Source organism: Puma concolor, chromosome A3 (genome assembly GCF_028749965.1).
Source record: "Puma concolor isolate L17-30 chromosome A3, mPumCon1.1.hap2, whole genome shotgun sequence".
NCBI classification, from domain to species: domain Eukaryota; kingdom Metazoa; phylum Chordata; class Mammalia; order Carnivora; family Felidae; genus Puma; species Puma concolor.
Window position 1 is genome coordinate 130,722,963 of NC_141669.1, and position 22,345 is coordinate 130,745,307.

Consider the following 22,345-nt stretch of genomic DNA (forward strand, 5'->3'; position numbering starts at 1 on the left):
GAGGGAGGGAGAGGGAGAGGCAGAGAGGGAGGGAGAGGGAGAGGCAGAGAGGGAGGGAGAGGCAGGGAGAGGGAGAGGGAGAGGCAGGGAGAGGGAGAGGCAGGGAGAGGGAGGGAGAGGGAGAGGCAGGGAGAGGGAGGGAGAGGGAGAGGCAGGGAGAGGGAGGGAGAGGGAGAGGCAGGGAGGGAGAGGGAGAGGCAGAGAGGGAGGGAGAGGCAGGGAGAGGGAGAGGCAGGGAGAGGGAGGGAGAGGGAGAGGCAGGGAGAGGGAGGGAGAGGGAGAGGCAGGGAGAGGCAGGGAGAGGGAGGGAGAGGCAGGGAGGGAGAGGGAGGGAGAGGCAGGGAGGGAGAGGGAGGGAGAGGCAGAGAGGGAGGGAGAGGGAGAGGCAGAGAGGGAGGGAGAGGGAGAGGCAGAGAGGGAGGGAGAGGCAGGGAGAGGGAGAGGCAGGGAGAGGGAGAGGGAGAGGCAGGGAGGGAGAGGGAGAGGCAGGGAGGGAGAGGGAGAGGCAGGGAGAGGGAGGGAGAGGGAGAGGCAGGGAGAGGGAGGGAGAGGGAGAGGCAGGGAGAGGGAGGGAGAGGGAGAGGCAGGGAGAGGGAGGGAGAGGCAGGGAGAGGGAGAGGCAGGGAGAGGGAGGGAGAGGGAGAGGCAGGGAGAGGGAGGGAGAGGGAGAGGCAGGGAGAGGGAGGGAGAGGGAGAGGCAGGGAGAGGCAGGGAGAGGCAGGGAGAGGGAGGGAGAGGCAGGGAGGGAGAGGGAGGGAGAGGCAGGGAGGGAGAGGGAGGGAGAGGCAGAGAGGGAGGGAGAGGGAGAGGCAGAGAGGGAGGGAGAGGGAGAGGCAGAGAGGGAGGGAGAGGCAGGGAGAGGGAGAGGCAGGGAGAGGGAGAGGGAGAGGCAGGGAGGGAGAGGGAGAGGCAGGGAGAGGGAGGGAGAGGGAGAGGGAGGGAGAGGGAGAGGCAGGGAGAGGGAGGGAGAGGGAGAGGCAGGGAGAGGGAGGGAGAGGGAGAGGCAGGGAGAGGGAGGGAGAGGCAGGGAGAGGGAGAGGGAGGGAGAGGCAGGGAGAGGGAGAGGGAGGGAGAGGCAGGGAGAGGGAGAGGCAGGGAGAGGGAGGGAGAGGGAGAGGCAGGGAGAGGGAGGGAGAGGGAGAGGCAGGGAGAGGGAGGGAGAGGGAGAGGCAGGGAGAGGGAGAGGCAGGGAGAGGGAGGGAGAGGGAGAGGCAGGGAGGGGGAGAGGCAGGGAGAAGCAGGGAGAGGGAGAGGCAGGGAGGGGGAGAGGGAGAGGTAGGGAGGGGGAGAGAGAGGGAGAGGCAGAGAGGGAGGGGGAGAGGGAGAGGCAGGGAGGGGGAGAGAGAGGGAGAGGCAGAGAGGGAGGGGGAGAGGGAGAGGCAGGGAGGGGGAGAGAGAGGGAGAGGCAGAGAGGGAGGGGGAGAGGGAGAGGCAGGGAGGGGGAGAGAGAGGGAGAGGCAGAGAGGGAGGGGGAGAGGGAGAGGCAGGGAGGGGGAGAGGGAGAGGTAGGGAGGGGGAGAGAGAGGGAGAGGCAGAGAGGGAGGGGGAGAGGGAGAGGCAGGGAGGGGGAGAGGGAGAGGCAGGGAGGGGGAGAGGGAGAGGCGGGGGGGAGAGGGAGAGGCGGGGGGGAGAGGGAGAGGCAAGGAGAGGGAGAGGGAGAGGGAGAGGCAGGGAGAGGGAGAGGGAGGGAGAGGGAGAGGCAGGGAGAGGGAGGGAGAGGGAGAGGCAGGGAGAGGGAGAGGCAGGGAGAGGGAGAGGCAGGGAGAGGGAGGGAGAGGGAGAGGCAGGGAGAGGGAGAGGCAGGGAGAGGGAGAGGCAGGGAGAAGCAGGGAGAGGGAGAGGCAGGGAGAAGCAGGGAGAGGGAGAGGCAGGGAGGGGGAGAGGGAGAGGTAGGGAGGGGGAGAGAGAGGGAGAGGCAGAGAGGGAGGGGGAGAGGGAGAGGCGGGGGGGGAGAGGGAGAGGCAGGGAGAGGGAGAGGTAGGGAGGGGGAGAGAGAGGGAGAGGCAGGGAGAAGCAGGGAGAGGGAGAGGCAGGGAGAGGGAGAGGTAGGGAGGGGGAGAGAGAGGGAGAGGCAGGGAGAAGCAGGGAGAGGGAGAGGCAGGGAGAAGCAGGGAGAGGGAGAGGCAGGGAGAAGCAGGGAGAGGGAGAGGCAGGGAGGGGGAGAGGGAGAGGTAGGGAGGGGGAGAGAGAGGGAGAGGCAGAGAGGGAGGGGGAGAGGGAGAGGCGGGGGGGGAGAGGGAGAGGCAGGGAGAGGGAGAGGTAGGGAGGGGGAGAGAGAGGGAGAGGCAGAGAGGGAGGGGGAGAGGGAGAGGCAGGGAGAGGGAGAGGCGGGGGGGGAGAGGGAGAGGCAGGGAGAGGGAGAGGCAGGGAGAGGGAGAGGCAAGGAGAGGGAGAGGGAGAGGGAGAGGCAGGGAGAGGGAGAGGCAGGGAGAGGGAGGGGGAGAGGGAGAGGCAGGGAGGGGGAGAGGGAGAGGTAGGGAGGGGGAGAGAGAGGGAGAGGCAGAGAGGGAGGGGGAGAGGGAGAGGCAGGGAGGGGGAGAGGGAGAGGCAGGGAGGGGGAGAGGGAGAGGCGGGGGGGAGAGGGAGAGGCAGGGAGAGGGAGAGGGAGAGGGAGAGGCAGGGAGAGGGAGGGGGAGAGGGAGAGGCAGGGAGGGGGAGAGGGAGAGGTAGGGAGGGGGAGAGAGAGGGAGAGGCAGAGAGGGAGGGGGAGAGGGAGAGGCAGGGAGGGGGAGAGGGAGAGGCAGGGAGGGGGAGAGGGAGAGGCGGGGGGGAGAGGGAGAGGCAGGGAGAGGGAGAGGGAGAGGGAGAGGCAGGGAGAGGGAGAGGGAGAGGCAGGGAGAGGGAGAGGGAGAGGCAGGGAGAGGGAGAGGGAGAGGCAGGGAGAGGGAGAGGGAGAGGCAGGGAGAGGGAGAGGGAGAGGGAGAGGCAGAGAGAGGGAGAGGGAGAGGCAGAGAGAGGGAGAGGGAGAGGCAGAGAGAGGGAGAGGAAGAGGCAGAGAGAGGGAGAGGAAGAGGCAGGGAGAAACAGGGAGAGGGAGAGGCAGGGAGGGGGAGAGGGAGAGGTAGGGAGGGGGAGGGAGAGATAGGGAGGGGGAGGTAGGGAGGGAGGGGGAGAGGGAGAGGCAGGGAGAGGGAGAGGCGGAGAGGGAGAGGCAGGGAGAGGGAGAGGCAGAGAGGGAGGGGGGAGGGAGGGGGAAGGAGGGAGAGGGGGAGGGAGGGGGAAGGAGGGAGAGGGGGAGGGAGGGGGAGGGAGAAAGAATCCTAGGCTCCACTTTCAGCACAGAGCCTGACACAGCGCTTGATCCCATGACCCTGGGATCATGAGAGCCAAAATCAAGTCAGAGGCTCAACCCACTGGGCCACCCAGGTGCCCCTGTTCTTTTTCTAGCTCCTTTAAGTGTAAGGTTAAGTTGTTTATTTGAGATTTTTCTTCTTGAGGTAGCCCAATATTTTTTTCAACTTTTTTTTTTGTTTGTTTGTTTGTTTTTTATTTTTGGGACAGAGAGACAGAGCATGAACGGGGGAGGGGCAGAGAGAGAGGGAGACACAGAATCGGAAACAGGCTCCAGGCTCCGAGCCATCAGCCCAGAGCCTGACGCGGGGCTCGAACTCACGGACCGCGAGATCGTGACCTGGCTGAAGTCGGACGCTTAACCGACTGTGCCACCCAGGCGCCCCGAGGTAGCCCAATATTGCTATAAACTTCCCTCCTAGAACAGCCTTTGCTGCATCCCAAAGATACTGGTCCATGTGTTTTCCTTTTCATTTGTCTCCGTGTATTCTTTGATTTCCTCCTTGATTCCTTGTTGACCCATTCATTGTTTAGCAGCATGAACTTAACCTCCATGTATTTGTGGTTTTTTTCCAGATTTTTTTCTTGCGTTTGATTTCCAGTTTCATAGCATTGTGGTCGGAAAAGATGTCTGGTATGACTTTGATCTTTTCAAATTTGTTGAGACTTGTTTTGTGGCCTAATACGTTATCTATTCTGGAGAATGTTCCATATGCACTTGAAAAGAATGTGTATTCTGCTGTTTTAGGATGGAATGTTCTGAATAGACCTGTTAGATCCACCTGTCCAATGTGTCGTTCAAAACTATTTCCTTGTTAACTTTCTGTTTGGATAATCTATTCATTGTGGTAAACGGGGTGTTAAAGTCCCCTATTATTAGTGTATTACTTTCAATTATTTTATGGTTGTTATTAGCTGCTTTATTGTCTTTGGGCACTCCCATGTCAGATACATATTTAAAATTGTTATATCTTGTTGGATTACTCCTTTTATGATTATATAGTGTCCTTTGTTTCTTATTAAAGTCACTGTTTTAAAGTCTCTTTTGTCTGATATAAGTGTTGCTACCTCAGCTTTTCACTTCCATTTGCATGATGAATGCTTTTCCATCCCATCACTTTCAATCTGCATGTTTTTAGGTCTGAAATGAGTCTATTCTGGGCAGCATATAGATGGGTCTTTGTTTCTTATCCACTCTGTCGCACTGTGTCTTTTGGAACATTTAGTCCATTTACATTCAAAGTAGTTATTAATAGGTATGTATTTATTGCCATTTTATTCCTTGCTTTATGGTTGTTTTTTGTAGTTCTTCTCTATTCCTTCTTTTGCTCTCTTCTCTGATAGTTTGCTGATTTTCTTTAGTGATATAGTTGGATTCTTTTTGTTTTTTGCATTTCTATTATTGTGGTTACCATTAGGTTTGTATTTTACATTTTCTTCTAGAGCAGTCTATATTAAGTCGGCAGTCACTTAAGTTTGAACTCTTTATTTACCTATATTCCTCTCTCACACATTTTAGGTATACGGTGTCATACATTATGTCCTTTTATTTCATGAATCCCCTGGTTTTTAGAGATCTACTTAATTTTACTGCTTCTGTGTTTCCTACTTTTCTTACTCCTACTTAGAGTTTTTTTTTTTTTTTTTCTACTCAGAGTCCCCTTTAACATTTCTTGTAGGGTTGCTTTAGGGGTCATGAATTCCTCTAACTTTTGTTGGCCTGGGAAACTCTTTATGTCTCCTTCAATTGTGAATGATAGCCTTGCTGGATAGAGTATTTGTGGCTGGTGATTTTTCCCTTTCAGCACTTTGAATATATCATGCCACTCCCTTCTGGCCTGCAAGGTTTCTGCTGAAAAATCTACTGATAGCCTTATGACGTTTCCCTTGTATATAACTGTTTTTTGCTGCTTTGAAAATTCTCTATCACTGCGTTTTGCCATTTGAATTGCTATATGTCTTGGTGTGGATCTCTTTGAGTTGATTTTGTTGGGGGCTCTCTGTTTCTCCTATGTTTTGGATTTCTGTTTCCTTCCTCAGATTTGGGAAGTTTTCAGCTGTTACTTCTTCAAATTCTGCTCCCTTTCCTCTCTTTCCTTCTTCTGGGATTCCTGTAGTGCAAATGTTATGACACTTGATTGTGTTCCTGAGTTCCCTAAATCTATTCTCATTTATTATTCTTTTTCTCTCTCCTGTTCAGCCTGATTGCTTTCCATGACTCTTTCAGGTCACTGATCCATTCCTCTGCTTCCTCTAGTCTATTATTTATTCCATCTAGGGTCTTTTTCATTTCAGCTATTGAGTTCTTTGTCCCTGGTTCTTTGTTTTCTGTCTCTCAGTTAAGATTCTCACTGAGGTCCTCCACTCTTTTCTCAAGTCCAGTCAGTATCTTTTTGACCATTACTTTAAATTCTCTATCAGGCATATTACTTCTCTCCATTGTGTTTAGCTTTCTTGCTGTGATTGTCTTGTTCTTTCATTTGGGACCTATTCCTCTGTCCCCTCTTTTTGTTTAACTCTGTGTCTATTTCTGTGTGTCAGGAAAGTCAGCTATGTCTCCTGCTCTTGAAAGTAGTGGCCTTATGAAGAAGAGGTCCTGAAGCACAGTGCTCCCTGTTCGCCAGAGCTTGGTGCCTGAGCAGTGTCTCCTGTGTGTGTTGCATGTGCCCTATTGTCACAGAGCCACTTTTGCCTTCAGTCATACGAACTAGCTCTTTTTGCCTGTCGTGGGCTGAATTTGGTACCTACGTTGTTAGTGGGCCGGTCTGAGGCCACCTTGGGCTGGAGTTGAATTAGGCCAGGTGTTTGCTGGAGACGTAGTAGCAGCAAATTGCAAGAGAAGGTGGGAGCAATGCACACGCAGTGCCAGCAAGGTCCCCACCAGTGGGAGGGGACCTGTAGCCCCCAACAACGGCAGGCTGAGTTGGAGGGGGCAGACCCACAGACGTGGGGGGAGGCAGGAAGCCTGATATTAGCAAGGTTTGCAGGAGTCTGCTATGGGAGGAGACCTGGTGCAGAGGCCTGGTGGAGGGGTCGTGTCCACAGAAGAACACAGGGGCAGAGCACACTGTTAGCAAGTTAGGTAGCGATCGTTGTGGCCTGGCTGTTTCCCATGGGTGTCTAGGCTGGGAGGGGGGCATGGGGAGGGAAATGGCACCTGACACCTCCTTTGTTCCTTGAGAAGTGTCCCGTCGATCCCTGCCCCTCCAGCACCAGCTCTGAGATAGATTAGTAAACAAATCTTCCTCCCGTAGGCCACAGGGGAGTTTCAAACTGCTGCTTCTATATTTATTTCCCGGGTTTTTTATTGTGCTGTTTCTTTAAGGGCAGAGGTCCAGTTTCCTCTCTCCCTCCCAGCTCTCTCAGAGCATGTTAATTTAAAAAAATTTAAGTTTATTTTCGAGAGAGAGAGTATGCGAGAATGAGCGGGGAAGGGGCAGAGAGAGAGGGAGACGCAGAATCCGAAGCAGGCTCCAGGCTCCGAAAGGTCAGCATAGAGCCCGACGCGGGGCTCGAACTCATGAACCACGAGATCATGACCTGAGCCAAAGTCAGACACTTCACCGGCTGAGTCACCCAGGCACCCCAGAGCAAGCTGATTTTTAAAGTTCTGGGTTTTAAGCCCCACTGATTGTAAGAACTGAAATTTGGCCCCTTTGGTTTTCACGGCCAAATGTTATGGGGATTTGTCTCTCGCATGTGGGCTTCCCAGTGTAAGAGTGTATTTCTGTCCCCTCTCTGCAACCTGCAGTGTCCTTCCAGCAGGGCAGTCCCACGGTCTGTTTAGCTCCCAACTGTGTCTCTGCCCTTCCTACACTCTGTGTGGCCTCTTGTCTACCTTTAGCTGTGGAAAGACTGTTCTTCCAGCCTTTGTGTCATTTTCTGGGTTATTTGCACTGATGTGTCTGTTGCCTAGTTGTATCTGTGGGGCAATGTGAGTTTAGGGCCCTCCTACTCCTCCACCTTCCCTGGAAGTCTGGCTTTCATTTCTTAATGGTCCCTGTGGTTATGCCTCCTTCTCAGGATTATTTCATATTCAGCCTGCTCCTGCCAAGACATCCGTTTCCTTCCAATTTGTGAACCTGAAAATGTTCTAGTCAGCATTTCACTTGTTCTTGTAAATCTTACTTCTTCAATTCCCACTAGTTACTAAACCAGTTGTATTTTTACTCCTTAGTACAAAACTACACCATGCTGTTGCATGTGGTAAGAGATGTTCACAGACTGGCCAAGTTGCCCCAGTGCAGAGAAACGAGATGCCCCTTGTGTTTTCCTTTTGTTTCAGGGTTTGGGAACTGGATGAGCTCAAGTTTTTGGCTTTAACAACTTAGTGTGAAAAGTCCAAGACCTGCTGTCGGAGCTCGGAATGCTTCCTTCCTGATAATGGGAAGATGGGGTCCACCTTTGGGTGATTCTTAAATTTGCCAGTTGATGGGACGTTGTATCAATAGCTAATAATTATTGTTAAGTACACAATGCCTATGAGGCAGGGACTATTCTTATCCACCTTTTACATCTGGGGAAACTGAGGCACGGGCTGACTTGGTTTACCCAGTGTGGCTCAGCTATAAACATAGAACACAGACTTATTTTTTAAATGGCTGTATCGTTTTATCCTTCTCCTCTGCTTGAGATGATTCTGAGTTTCTAGCCAGGAAAAGCAGCATAAAGTTTTCAGAATGTTCATTGAAACAAAACCTGTTTTACAACAGCTACAGCAAAAACTGTATAAGGGGCAGGATTGCCCGTAGAGTGTGTGGGCCTGGGCAAATTATTTCTGTGGGTATCCTGTGTACACAAGCAATTTAAGACCGCCTCAAATCAATATTCCAGCACCATTCTGGTGACCCAATTTCACATGATCCCACAAAAAAACCTAAAATACTGTGCTGGTCATCAGGAACAAACTGTTCACCAGGAAGCTCTTCTAGAAGCCAGCTCAGATCCTATAGGTGTGGGTTCTGGAGCTCTTTGGGGGCATCTGGCCAACCTTACGCTCTAAAGGGACGAAATGGGAACCAGCTGGTCCCGGCCACCAGAGGGGACCATGGGGAGGCACTTCCAGGAGCCAGAACCCATGCAGGACCCTGTATGTGCTTGGGACACCCCACCCATATGGTACGATTGGTTCCAGGCACTGGAAGTGGGGCTTGGCAAGTCCCCAAGAAGGCATTCCAAAGGCAAAGTTGTGGTGTTGGTAGAGGGGTCCTGAAGCACAGGGCCCGGGGCAGGGATCCTGACCAGGGTAGAGCTGACCAGTGGGTGAAGCTTGAGCAATATTAAGACTAAACAGCAATCACTTCCAAACTCTTAGGTGCTTTAGCTATAAGGGGGGAGGGTGGGGGTGAGGGATGGAAAGCTGTTGTCAGGAGGAAGCCAGCTGGAGAGTTCTAGTATTTAAATATTCTCTTTGTGGGTTTGGTAAAAGACACTTTTCGCTTTTAAATTGTGTAAAATGTTCAAACAAAGAATTGCTTTTCCTTTCAAGTGGCCAGCTCAGCCCAGCTGTCTGTGAATGCTCTGCAACCCTCTGTGAGCTGGCCCAGGGTGGACATTAGACATCTTCTTTACCTAGATGCCCTTCTCAACAGGTTTAAAGACCGATTATGGCAGAGCTACCCTGATGGGAGCAGGGAGAGAAGTGGACAAAGCCAGGTTGACCTCCTGACGCTGCCGCTTTGGGCAGGTGGGTTCTGAGCCCCGGTGCTAGATGGAGGGATAGCATCTTGCCTACCCCCTGGGGCTGAGACCAGGATTAAACCTATATGGGGTATCTGTATGAACTCAGAATGTAAAAGGCAAATTTGAGCAGCATCTCTAGAGAAGAAAAGATACACCAAAGCACTCACTGCTTTCAGCTGTTTTATTGCTAAACTATCACGATATAAGCCGTATAAAAATACTTTACATATAGCAAAAATAAACTACATTAAACTGGAGATTAAAAACATTTTGCATAGGAATGTGATGTATTCAAACTTCCTTAACAGTCAAGATTTTTAAAACCTAAGCCTTCCAGCACCACCCTGTTGGAGAGAATTCTGTTTGTTGGAGAACTACTTACGGCATGGTCAACATTTTCTCCCCTCTGAGGGCTGTAGAGGCAATGGGGGTAAGGGAGGTTCTTTGACAAGGTGCTCAGGGTCTAAACTTGTCCCAAGGGCAGTGCTGAAAGCCCGTGCCCTAATGGAAAATGTATCCTTTGCTTCCGATGCGTCCGACCCGGGACGGGGCAGGTGTTTGGGCTGCCGACAGCTGCATGAAGGCAGGGTGTTAAACGTTTTTTCCAACACCCAACATCCTGTCTCCTTTTCAGAGGGGCTCGCTTAGGGACCATCTCCAGCTCACCAATCACAGAAACGTTTGTTTTTAAACAAACGGAGTTAAGATGGTGACGTTGGCTATAACTGAAGGTACTCCCGACAGCGGAGGGAAACTGACGTTTGCAATCACAATCCTTTGTGACACTTCTTAAGCATTTAGCTAGAATGCAGGAAAACCCGTGCATTGGCTGGTTTGGCTCCATGAGGTTTAAGGCCTAAGCCCTGGGCTTGGAAGACTGGCGGTTAGGATGTGTTAGGTACCTGCTAAAGGGTCATCCCTCCAAAAAAAAAAAAAAAAAAAAAAAAATGGATGCCGGACCTTGTCAGGAATGTCCCAACCCCCATGCCTCCTGTAAACGTGAACAAAATTGTTAGCCGGACCTCTGACGGTCTTTCAATTGTGAGTAGAAAGCACTTGGGAAGCGTTTTTTGACATGAAAACAAACACATTCAGCCTCCCTTTGGTCTGTTGTAACAACCAGAACATATCCGCTTCCAATCTAAATGTTGCAGCTCCCACGCTGGCCAAGACGGACTTCCTGAGACCGACGTCTTGGCTACTGGATGTAAACGAGAAAGGCCCCATCAGTGCTTTCCAGTTTTTCGAAGGAACCATCCTGATTCATCTAGGGTGTGTCTATGCTGGAAAACTCTGCATGTCCTTTGGATAATGCGTACAGGGGTTACCTAGCGGGATTTGGTCAGCTCTGTAAACGGTAGCCTGCACCCAGGGTTCTGTGAACTTTGCGAAGTCTTTCAGAATCCCGTTACCACACAGGCGGTTTTGTTTTTAACTCACGATCACCTACTAGGCCACTTCTTTGGGGGATCTAAACACTTTACAAGACAGTTCTCCTCCGTGACCAGACGCAGGCTCAGAGGTGAAGTCCGTGTCCTCTCTGGCAACAGATGGTTCCTTTTTCCACAAAGCCATCCCCCTTCTTTCTCCAAAGATGCTTTCTTCTAAGACTCGGGTGACTGATAAACTCTGAGGTGGGTAGTTTCGCGGGGCTTTTTTTTGGTGGGGGGGGGGGGGGGTTGTGGGTTTTTTTTTTTTTTTGTATTTTTGTTTTGTGTTTTTGCTAGCACGATTCACAAATTTTCAAGGATACATCCTTGGGGTGGGGGGGGGAGGCGGAAATCCTCAGCATATGTAAAAAGAGACACTTGCAAGAGATTTCAACCATTTATAAATATTTTCTAATTCCAACAGGGGTGTGTAATATTTTCGGGACAGATAAAAAGCATAAAAATACAGGTAAGAAAATAAAATTTAATAACCTACTACTTTGGGTTGCTATTATATATTATCAGGCAGCAGTATTTTTGTACATACAGGAAGACTTGCAAACTCGGGAAATATACTACATTCAGCAACACGGTAGATTCCTGTTAGCAATGCTACATATGTACATTACCTTGGATGTAGCAAGTGCAAACCTCCACCTGAGATCCTTCTCACACGTGCAACACACACATCTTTCCCACTTAGACATCCTTACTTTCTCCTTCTCTGTAGAGGATCCTATTGCCTCTTCCCAGACCGAAAATATTTTGTGAGCAATTCCTCTTGGCAAAATCTCCTCCTGGCATTTGTTCCTGACCAAACTTTCTCGCTAGCTGTCGGTTCCTAATACACATTCTCTCGCCTGTTTATGTCTCAAAACTAATGCTTTTTGCTTCTCTTTCCCTCGCTATTTGGGAGAGTTGTTTATGAAAGGGCTTCCTCTAATATCCAGCCTAGGTGGTCTCAGAAAAAGCTTGTGCGTGCGTTATACACACACACGTACGTGCACAGGTTCGTGCAAGAGTTGGAACTAGCAGGAGGCCCTTTTCACTAACCTAGAAGACTGATGGAAAATGCGTTAGCCCTTGTTCGCCCCATCCAGGCACAATGAAGCAGAGCGACTTTGCTATAATAGCAGGAAGGCACTTGGGTAAAACATTCAGATAACTGAGGAAGGCCAATATCCCTCATGTGCAAAGAAAAAAAAAAAAGGGAAATGGTTCCTAGCCAGGTCAAGTGAGAACAGATCTCTCACCAAACACTACCTCTGCCCCAGCGAAGTCCAATGTTGCTGGAGAGACTGCTTTGGGTAAAGCTGCTGGTGTAAGGAAACTTTTCGTGAATTAGGAAGAATTTCACATCCCAGGAGCTCTGCGGCAATTTGCGTAAACGAGGATTTTGCTAAACTTTGTGCTTGGGGTGGGTGGAAGAGAGGTCCCCGGGTTGTTAGGGGGAAAACAAATGCTAGGCCTCGATGAAAAGGTCACACCCTGGGCGTTCTGTCCACTCTCTGGAGCACCAGACCCACCAGGCTCTAGTCACCAAGCCTCACGCTCCTGGAAGAGCTGTTGGGAAGGTTTAACCTCCGGATAACCTTGACTAGGAAGCCAGGACTTGTAAATGCCACGGGGAGACCTCAATGGCCAGGATTCTCTTCCTACGCTTCTCCCTAGCAGATCTGAGAAATCACGAAGCAGAGCCTTTCGAAGAGCGCCGGGACCTCTGCATTCTGTTGTTGATTACGGGGGAAGAAACCGAATCGCCGAAAACGAATCCCTGGCTTGTCCCGGGGTGTCCACGGTACATGCAAACAGGAGCGCATCTGGGCGATGAGAACCCACCCCTGCGGAGGACTCCAGAGTTTTCTGTGTTTGCAGAAACTGCACCAGAGGAGGCAGACTCATGAGGGCTCGCTGTGCGCAGTGGAGACAGAATTTGGGGGCCAATCACCATGCAAGCGGTCCGGGCAGAGCTCTGTCCAACTGCGGACTGCACGTGGGCTGGTTCTCTTCGATGCGGATGCAGGCGGCTAATGCAGACCGGTCTTGGGGACCGAGGGACGCTTGAAAGGGCTTCAGGTAAAGATCACCAATGAACTTTGGGGGCCACAGCCTGCGATGGCGTCCCACGTGGAGTCGAGGCCAGAGGAACTCTGCCCTTCTCACGGGGGAACCCACTTAGAAAAAGAAATGCTTAGGCCTGCTCATTGCCTCATTTCTCACAATTTAACCAAAATACCTTCACTTTTTTTTTTTTTTTTTTTTTTTGGTGGTTTTAGCTCCTCTTCAATTCCTTCTCAAAATTCAATGCACATGCCTGAGATTGTTGTTCCTCGCTAGTTTACAGGGAAAAAAGCACTCCGGCCGTTAGGAAGAAAGCAAGCGAGAGCAGCAGAAAGCCATTAGGTTGCAGGGGTGCGGAGGTGTTCACACTGCAGCCTGCGGTCCCTGCTGGAGTCCGACCGCCCGCTGCAGGGGTGAGGAACTGCTGGCCTGGAGCGAGCCCCACCCTCCAGCCAGCTTTTTGAAGCAGAGGAAAAAAAAATAACGTGTACACGTGTCATAACGCCGAGTTTTAACAGGCCATCTTGTTAGGGGCCACTTGTGCTTCAGAATGAGAAAACTCAAAAATCAGGCTTTCGCTGTGGCCCAACCGTGGCCAGGAACAGGCGATCCCTAAGGATGACGGTCCGGCTTCCGTTTTTCTTCAGCCCATAAGCCAGACTCTTGGGTCACGTTCCCTTGGCTGCTGTTTGCAAACTCCTTTTCCTTCAAAAGGTACAGGAGGTGTATCTGTGACCTGGAAAAATGAACGCAGGGCTGGGGTTTAATGACACGGCCCACATCTTCCACCCCCCACCCCAGCCCACGCCCTGAGCTCCGGTCAGTCCGTTCTCGGGGCCGTCGCGGCGTGCTGTCTTGTGCAGAATGTGGTTTTTTTGGTCAGCAGGCACTTAAGGACACCATGAAAGTCAACCGAGATGCTCTTTGGGATTTAAAACAAAAATCAAAAAGGCAGAGCGTTCTCCCTGGTGTTTACACAGAGAGGTGGCGAGCTCCTTAATCGAGGGTCAGCTTTTTGCCAGAACATGGTCCCGCGTGTGGCCTCCGGGCCAGGAGATGTACAGTAAAGAGAACAGAAGGTGAGAGGCAGTGGAAGGCTCCGAGGGGTCAGATACGGAAGGTGTCTTGCTAATGGCATCTTCTACGTCTGATTTCTGGCGGGAGGTCCTGAAAACTCCTTCCTGATAATTTCATTAACTACAAAAGAAAAGAGAAAGAGAGAGAGAGAGAGAGGAGGGGCGAGTGAGAGGGCACCAACAACACGGGTCGGATTAGCTTTCTAGAACCTTTAAACAAACAAACCACGCTTTTGTTCTCTCCGATAATACGTTGGACAATTTTTAACGTAAGAAATGCCTTCCTGTGCTTTTTCTGTTTTCCTGGACAGTAATATTTTGTGCTACGGATGTGTTTGTGAAGGGAACTTTAAAACATCGTGGCAGAAATTGAGCTGGGCCCTAGGGCAGGATCAAAGTATGTTCAGGCTCTCGTTATTACAGCATCTGGAAAATACCTACTACGAGACTAAACCATAGTTGACCCACAAAGCATTCAGTTCTCAAAAGAGACTTTTCAAAAGAGAGTAGATGGAGATACCACTGAGAGTAGCCATCAGTGTAGACGACATCTCTCTCAGCACAACCAGAAATTCTGGCCTTACTCCGCCCCCCACCCCACCACCCATGCTGGCGAAGTGTCCTCTGTCCGAGGGGCTCTGGAAAATTTGGTCACCCCCTCCCCCCACAAGGGAACCAGGAATGTAATGCCAGCCCCTGACATCAAGAAGCTGGTTCTCTTCTCCCATCTCGGCCCCCTTATCCAGGGCCCCTCTCTCTGTAAGCAAGGCAGGAAGGTCTTAGAATGGGGATCTGGCAAAAAAGAAAAAAAAAAAAAACTTTCTTGGTAAAAAGTTGCTCTCTGCAGCAGCCCAGATCCGAGGCAGGGGGTGTCCACAAACCCGAGGGCTATGTAACGCCCTTGCCTGTGCAGTGGGATGGGTCGACTGGTCCCAGGGGCAGGAGGAGAGCGGAGAGGAGGGAGACCCCTGTTGGGTGCCTTCGAAGGTTCTTAATCTCCCCTCCCCCGCCTCCTCCCGCAGTCCTCCTCGTGGGTTTCGTCTTTGATTACCTTACTGTAATCCTCCCTGCTTATTTTCTGTTTCTGTTGAGATTTGCTCCAAGCCCCCCCACCCCCAAGTGGAGCCCTCCTAGGTCCAGCATGCTCTTCCCAGACGGCCCCTGCGTGGACGAGTCTGCAAGCCCCAGGGAAAGCACAAAACTTTCCCAAAAAAGCCAACTGCCCTTGAGCTGGAAAAGGCACGCTTGACCTTGGGCTCCCTCACTCCACTGGTAGTGGCGTGACTCTACCTCTCTGTGCCTCGGTTTTCTCCTCCGGTAAGCGGAACCCGCGACGTGTACGGCTTAGTCCCTGGTAGGCACCGAGGCCCATGCCTGCTCCTGGCGCCCGCCTGGCAAATGGTGTTCCGTAGCGGCTGGCTCCACTCCCCACACCCCCAGGCTCGGGGTCAGACTCTGAATGAGTGCTTTGCCTCGGTGGGCTTCGTTTTGTGCTAGAAACTATTGAGGCACCCCTCCCTCTTCTTCAGGTATGCGCTGAAAGCACGTGCGAGGTGGGAGTTCGGGTTAGCATCCCTTCTCTGCTGCCTCCTTACTTGAATTTGCCTCAGTCTCCCCATCTGTAAATCGGGTCTAAAAACGCCACCTCCCTTCTAGGGTCCTAGAGGAGCTTGGATAAGATCATGCAAGTGATGGACTTATCACAGTGCCCCGTGTCTGGCAGGTGTTCACAGCATGGTGCACATTAGGTATGAGATGTTATAACCTACGGAGGTACACGTGCATAGTATTAGCACAGCAGAGCGTGGCCGCGGATCCATTAATAGCTCAGAGGATGAATTCACATTCAGCAAACCAACGTTGTTGACCGGGCACTTACTGTATACCAGGTACTGGCTGAGCTGACTCCCAGGGGCCCTAAAGCAGGAACCCAGCCCACCCTTCTGTGAACCCTGCCCGGGCCTGGTAAGCTGAGAGCCCTTTGTGAGGCAGGCAGGGAGCCACAGGGGGAGCAGAATGCCAGGGGGAGGGAGGTGGGGTCAGTGCAGCTTCATGGGAAGCTTTTCAAAGCCCGGATTCTGAAGGGCTTCCTGTTTTCTCAATCTAGGAAACCAGAAGAGTCGATCCTTAATGGAAACTTTCCACAGCCTCGGCTTTCTAAAAATATCTGGTAGGCAGCCATGTTGGCACCACGGCCCTCACTAAAGGGTCGCTCCCCCTCCTCAGAAGGCAGGGGCTGGGGCCGGGGCGGGGGTGGAAGGTAGGCGCCGTGTTCAAGCACAGAGACGCTCTGCCCGCTTCCTGAAAGCTAGAGTCAGGTAGATGCTAATAGTTGCGTCTGGAAAACTCCGGACAGCGTGCACTTAGACCTTCATGTGGTTGGGGGTGGCGAGGGGGCGGCTGTGGGCCCAGGCCCCGAAGTGAGGCCCACTCAAACCCCGCAGAAACCTCTCTGGCTAGAGGAACCTTCTCTTGCTGAAACCTCAGGGCTGGCTCCCCTGGCTGGGAGCAAGGAGAAAGTTCTAGAGCAGGAGTGCCAGCTGGGTGTTGGCAGGGGCGGCGCCGGCCCCCCCCACTTGGGGGACCTCGAGCCCAAGACGTGGAGGGTCTCTGCTCCAGAGCCGGGGCTCCTGTCTGCAGGGAGGTCTCCCCTCTGCAGCCACAAGTATTCAAACCAGTTCCCTGATGCCCACCATGCAACCTCTCCCTGGGTCCTCCCCCGGCTTCTGGACTGGATGGGACGGGGGGGGGGGGGGGGGGGGGGGGCTCCTGCCTCAGCCCTGCCGCACCTCCTTCTCCAGCTCTCCTCTCCCTCTGCAGCTCTACCTGCTTAAATTAAGGTCTCCCTTACGCAAAACCCTGCTCTGGGTGCCCCCTGCTTCCCTCGCCAGCCCCGCAGGCTTCTACCTGCACTCTGCTGGTAGAGTAGCCCAGCGGCCCCTTTCTCCTCACTCCTCCATTCAAGGCTCTGCTCCCTCTCCTGCTCTGCGCTGCATCCCCCCAGTCCTGCCCAGTCTCCTCCAGGTATCCGTTCCAGGCAGTTCACCAGCTAGTGCTTTATGTTCTTGTTCCCCCACGGAACCCTCCGCTTTTAAACAGGGCCTCAGGAAGTGCTCATTGACGCCTTTCTGAGCTTCCTTTTTCTCCTCAAGTGCTAAGTAGCCTCAGGTCCCACAGACAGGCTTCGTCCCCACTCTGAGTGCTGAAACACGGTTCTGTATCAGCCTTCTGCGTTGCATCCAGTCAGTAAATGCTTGGAGCATCTATCCTAGGCCAACTTTTGTATCTTTCCTCCCACCTCTTCCCAAACTGGGCCACACGCATTTCTCCAACAGCCCCTCTCCTCGTCCCAACGCCACCTTTGCACGGAAGCTGTCTCCCACTCCTACCCTCGGGCCCTCACTTCCTCCAGAAGCAAATAGCGAATTCTCACAATGCTTTGCTTGCAACCTCCTAGGCCAGGTTATTTGAGTTTCCTGTGTCCTCAGGGTGCCATGCATAGTGCCATGCATACAGCAGGTACCTAATGTATGCATCTCAGCCCCCCCACAGATATCCCACACCACAGCCTAGGTCACTTGGTTTGGAGAAGCTGTCTTTCCTCTGCCCTCCAATTGACAAATGGGTTGCCAATCTGTTACTTGTCTGGAACCTTTTCTCTACAAAAGAATATAAGCCATTCGCATTTATTGAAGGCTGACTGCATGCCACGCACTGTAATAAATGCAAAGTTTTTTCTTACGCCAAACCTAGCAATACAAGCCTCGCCTCATAGTTGGAGATAGGCAGTCCCCTGCCATACCAGGTGATGGAATTGTGATTTGAACTCAAGGCCCATATATTAACCTGAACCCTAGATGGCTACACAATTGATGAAACTGTGCTATTAAGTGCAGAAGTCATCATGTTTTTTCCATGGTCCTGGCATCCTCAGTGTTGTGTGTGTGTGTCAGGAAAAGGCGAGGGCAGCCTCTGTGAAGTTAACAGCAGAGAAGGCCATATGCTGAGTGGTTAAGGCGGTCATTGAGTATCACTTTCTCAGAACAGAATTGAGGCTAATAGTGTCGCCTCTACCACAGGCAGCCCTGACCTTTTATCACCCCTAGCGCGAGGCGCCATGATGAAAACATTGATGAACGTGTACAACCTCAGGGTGATTTCTAAGCCTGACACCTAAGGCTGAAACCAGAAAGGAAAAGATCGACAGATGTAAGTATATTATAATTATATATTTTTCTCTTTAAAACTCTGGAAAAATCAAGCAGAGAGAATAAAAATAAAACCCTTCTAATAAAGGGCTGTTGGCATAAAAAGAATATGAGGGATTATCAAACTTCTTCTGTAAAGGGCCAGACAAAAATATTTGCAGTGCTATGGGCCCCCTACTCAACTACCCAGCTCTGCCCTGTAGTGTGAAAGCAGCCATAGACAGTATGTGAGCAAACGGACATGGCTGTGTGCCAATAAAACTTTATTCGCCACAACAGACCGGGGGCCAGATCTGAACAGGCCAGTTGCCAACTGGCATGAGACTTAGTGTACCAGCCCCTAGTATATACCATGGCAGAGCAGTGTTTTTTCACCTACTTTTTTTTTTAATTTTTTTTCAACGTTTTTATTTATTTTGGGGACAGAGAGAGACAGAGCATGAACGGGGGAGGGGCAGAGAGAGAGGGAGACACAGAATCGGAAACAGGCTCCAGGCTCCGAGCCATCAGCCCAGAGCCTGACGCGGGGCTCGAACTCACGGACCGCGAGAGATCGTGATCTGGCTAAAGTCGGACGGTTAACCGACTGCGCCACCCAGGTGCCCCACCTACTTTTTTTGGGGGGGGGGGGGAGGGGAATAAAGCCAATGCCTCTTACTTGTGCTGTTCCTCAAACAACCCTAGGTGTTTATGTCTACAAACTTGGATTTCTCTTAGCATCCCACTCTGCCCTAGGAATGTTACGATTCCCTTGAAGGGCCAGACACCTGCAATGCTGACTTTCATTCAGCTGAGCTCAGAGGTTCTCAAACTTTACCTTGCAGCACAGCTGCTCAGAGGTGCATGTAGAAAACCACATGGATATACACGGTAGGTGTAATTTAAAAGCCCGTCAAGGGTAACTTTGACTCTGGGCCTTTTCCTCTTAATTGCTGACTTTGGAACTTAATTCCCCGAAAAAGCAACCACAGGAAGGAGTGGAGAGACCCCCTCCTGTTTCTCTCCCCAAAGCCTCAAGCATGTTTTCTCAAATCTGGTTAGATCATGTGAGTGCCCACAAGAGTCTGGGGGCCAGCCACAAGGTCCACAGCCACTCCTCGAGCTTGGACAGGAGTGGGGGAGGCTGCCTTCTCTAGGCCAGAGAGTCTAAGAGCCAGGATAGGGGCAGGGTCCACTCACTACCCTTCTTCATCCCGCAGCACTTGGCCGAATCTCCTCTCGAGACCCATGCTTGGGGCAAGGAGGCTGGACCAGGAAGCCCATGACGTGTGCTCTGGGTGATTCTGTCCCAACTGCCGTGAGGTAAAGCTGCTGGGACAGCTGAGGGTGAGCACCCGGCCTCTTCCCCACTAGCATGTGGAAAAGGGCTGAGCAGGCAAGGTGGCCCTTGGCCCTTCTCCTGTGACGCTGATATCAAAACTGAAATGATCTGTCCTCTAAGAACAAAACTCTTTTTCGCTCTGCTTTTTGCTGGCTCAGGAACTTTCCAGCCACCTCTGTGTGCTCTGGGGGAACTCGGGAACAGTGAAGAGCTTTCCAGATGGGCCAGGCCAGACTTTAGACTCAGCGAAAAAGACAAAAAAAACCCTTGACAGGCCTGAAGCCCAAAGCCTTGGGTGGGGTCTGAGAGGTACAGGATAGTAAATCCCCCAGGGGCCCTGGACATCAGAGCCAGCTTGCCAAAGTTCCCAGGCCCCCCTGTAAGCTCAGAAGCATTGCCAAGTGCTAATACCAGGGAGGGAAGAAACACGCTTTAAAAAGGCCCCTTCAGGACTCTGAGAAGTGGTTTACACTGTCCACACTGACATTTTAGCTGCATTTTTGTCACCCTGAGTCCCAGATCCGAAGCCCTCGGGAAGGAGTCTGGCACCTGGTATTCAGCAAATGTTCCCTGATGGCATTGTTGCCTTTGTGGACAGCGTTTGATAGTTGCTGTTGGAGAACGTGCCAGAGAAACACCCCCCCCCCATACCCCTTTCATGCCGCTACTAGGAAGTGTCAGCATGTCTTATCAGCAGAGCCCATCCCTCCAGAATGTCCAGGCCACTGGGTGTGCTGATGGGCATGGCAGCTGGCAGTGAATTTGGGTGCGTTTTCAGAACAGCTTGCAGAACAGCTGCTCAGAGGTGCCTATAGAAAACCACATGGACATACACGGTAGGTGTAATTTGAAAGCCCATGTGATGCCGCCATGAACTTCTGGGCCTGGCCTTGATGGAATGAACCTACTTTATCTGACCAGGGAACCCTTCAAAAGCCACAGCCCGATGAGCCAGGGAGATGTCAGGGGGCATGTAACCAACAACACCGCCGGCTGACTTCTGGTGAGTGTACTTCGTGTGCTGAATCGAATCGGCATGTGCACAGCATTCGGTCACAGCAACAGCATCTAAACAGCCGAGGCACAGAAAGGTAAAGCAACAGCCTCACCGTCCCAGGGGGACTCTACATTCACAGAGCGTCCTGCCCCCTGTGCTGTAAAGTCTGCGTGAGTTACCAGGCTCTTCTACGCAGGCCCAGAGTCCAAAGTCAACTGAGATATAGATCCAGTGCTTGAAGCTACATCAGGGGCTCTGCTGAGTTCAGTGGGAAAACCACAGCTCTATCGTGGACCAAGCACAGTACCCTCCGAGAGCAGCTTCCCGGGGCTTCTGATCTACCTTCCCCGTCTTGTTCCCCAATGCAGAGAGTCTTACATAACTGGATACACCAAGCAACATGTACAAAACCAAAAAGGAGCTGGTCCAGTGCAGGAGCAGAACTCTCAGAGGTGGGAAGGTGGCCTTGCTATACTCTTCCTGGGAGGGGGTGATGGGGCCCCTGGGAGAACATGCAAATTCCCAGGGCCTCCTCTCCTCTCTCTCCTCCCCACCCCATCCGTGAGCTCCAGCCTCCCAGACCAGCTCAGGGATGGACCCCAGGGGTGTCCCCTTACAGAGCGATGGGGGCTAGCCTGCAGGAAGTGGTGTCTGTGAGGACAGCTGGGAAAGATTTCTTCTACTAAAAGTAATTCAGGTTAAGGAAACACACAGCTGGAAAACAAAAGGAGAAGCAGAAGAGGTCAATTACCTTTGACTTTGATTTCTCGGATCAAAGATCACAGTCATTCTGTTTCATAATATGTTTTGTATCCAGCTAAGGTGTGTGTCTATCAGCTCTGAAAAAGATTGGCAAAATCATTTTTGAGAAGAAAAAAAAAAATCACCTTTGCCCTCTATTACACTCCGAACTCAGGTTAATATCATCCGTTTAATGGGTAGCTCTTCACCTAGGGCCAACGCAGAACCCAGGACAGAATTTAACCCTCCGGCTGTAGTTTAAGCCCACATTCTGTATCCTCTTAAAACCACTGTGCCGGAATTAACCCCAAACCAGTGTAGTAGTCACTGAGAGGAGGGACTTAGTGCCAAGAAATGAGGGTCCCTGAGATCAAAGGGCACCCGCGAGGTGATGGCATTTTGTTTTGTTTTTTTCTAAGCTAGACAAAACAGCCCTGCCTCCTGCAGGCCACGGAGCTGCGAATCAGGGCCGACTGAAGAGAGGAAAACGTACACGCTAGCTTCTGCAGCAAAGAACGTCAGAATTACACGAGGAATCGATTCAAACGTAACCCTCCTTCAGGCTTTTCTACGTGCTAAATTTGACTCGTTTCCTTCTTACAAGTGATAGAACCTCAGTGCACATGCAAATTCATAAGACTGCACATTTTCTTCCTGTTTTTTTTTTTTTTTGGTTGACAGTGAAAAAGAGTTCCTATTTTTATAGCTCCTGCCCAGTCAGCACACGGAGGGCCCTTAAAAGGGGGTGGTGATGAGTGTACATGACAAGCAATAAACTCCCCCTCTATAGCAGTTTTCCAATCACTTGTTCTCTTAATCCCCTTTAAAAAGTGCCAGAGTAAAGGGCCAGGGTCCGTTTCGCCTGCACTGAGAAATGTTTTCTGGGATGAATTTCTTACAGGGAGCGATCCAACTTTTACTAGCTGTAGCTTTATCAGCATCGTTGGGCAAACCAGGATGCTCTCTCAGAGGCGGGGCACAGACTCCCGGAAATCTCCCCTTCAAGGTGGAGAACCCTCAAATAATGAGAGCTTTCCGGCAGGGCTGTAGTTAACGGGGCTGAACTCCCCCAGGCTGGGCTCCATTCGGGTTGGCTGGGTTGGGGTTAGACACAGCAGAAAATAACCAGCTCCTCCAGTGCAGTTGCTGTGAACAGTTTGGACCCTGCGTTTCAGGCCACCTCCCGAAGCAAAACCATCCACTCCCCAAAATTCCAGGTGGCCATGGCCCCACCAGCCATTTCCTCACTGGACTGCCTTAGCTCCAGTGCACCGTGGCTTGTTCACCCCAAGAGCAAAAGGCGTCGTCAGACCATTCATTCGAGGCCTTAAAATACCATCTGTATCCCAACAGTGGTCAAATTAATGTCTTCAGCCCAGACCTCACCCTTGACCTTCAGACTTTGCCATCTAACTACCCACTGGGCATCCCAAACTGAATATGGCCAAAGCCGATTTCCTGATTCTCACACCCGCCCCCCTCCCCCACTTGTTCCCATCATAAGAAACCTCACTCTCTTCTTCCGGTTGTTCAGACCA

At 51.8% G+C, this 22,345-nt stretch overlaps 1 protein-coding gene and 2 long non-coding RNA genes across 12 annotated transcripts in view; 2 read left to right on the forward strand and 1 right to left on the reverse strand.

Annotated features, from left to right (window-relative positions):
* Window positions 1-3,990: 3,990 nt before the first annotated feature.
* On the forward strand, window positions 3,991-12,653 carry LOC147582808 (uncharacterized). The gene is made up of 3 exons (XR_015249541.1): window positions 3,991-10,607; window positions 10,828-10,872; window positions 12,078-12,653. It is a non-coding gene; the product is annotated as an uncharacterized LOC147582808 (long non-coding RNA).
* Window positions 9,141-22,345, reverse strand: part of NFATC2 (nuclear factor of activated T cells 2) — a 162,008-nt gene continuing 148,803 nt past the window's right edge. For 2 of the 5 annotated variants that reach the window (XM_086702497.1, XM_086702493.1), the window contains one exon: window positions 9,141-13,661. In XM_086702497.1, the coding sequence (XP_086558623.1) occupies window positions 13,606-13,661 (56 nt within the window). In that variant the 3' untranslated portion in view covers window positions 9,141-13,605. Of the gene's footprint in view, window positions 13,662-20,817; window positions 20,906-22,345 lie in introns of all 5 variants that reach the window. The other 3 variants (XM_086702495.1, XM_086702494.1, XM_086702496.1) reach the window with 3 other exon arrangements.
* On the forward strand, window positions 13,959-21,599 carry LOC147582809 (uncharacterized). 6 transcript variants are annotated; one of them, XR_015249536.1, is made up of 7 exons: window positions 13,959-14,857; window positions 15,264-15,710; window positions 18,573-18,618; window positions 18,948-19,905; window positions 19,991-20,160; window positions 20,435-20,518; window positions 21,231-21,599. It is a non-coding gene; the product is annotated as an uncharacterized LOC147582809 (long non-coding RNA). The 6 variants fall into 6 exon arrangements; XR_015249539.1 differs by having other exon boundaries at window positions 15,430-15,710; XR_015249537.1 differs by lacking the exon at window positions 13,959-14,857 and having other exon boundaries at window positions 15,597-15,710; window positions 18,948-19,074; window positions 19,741-19,905.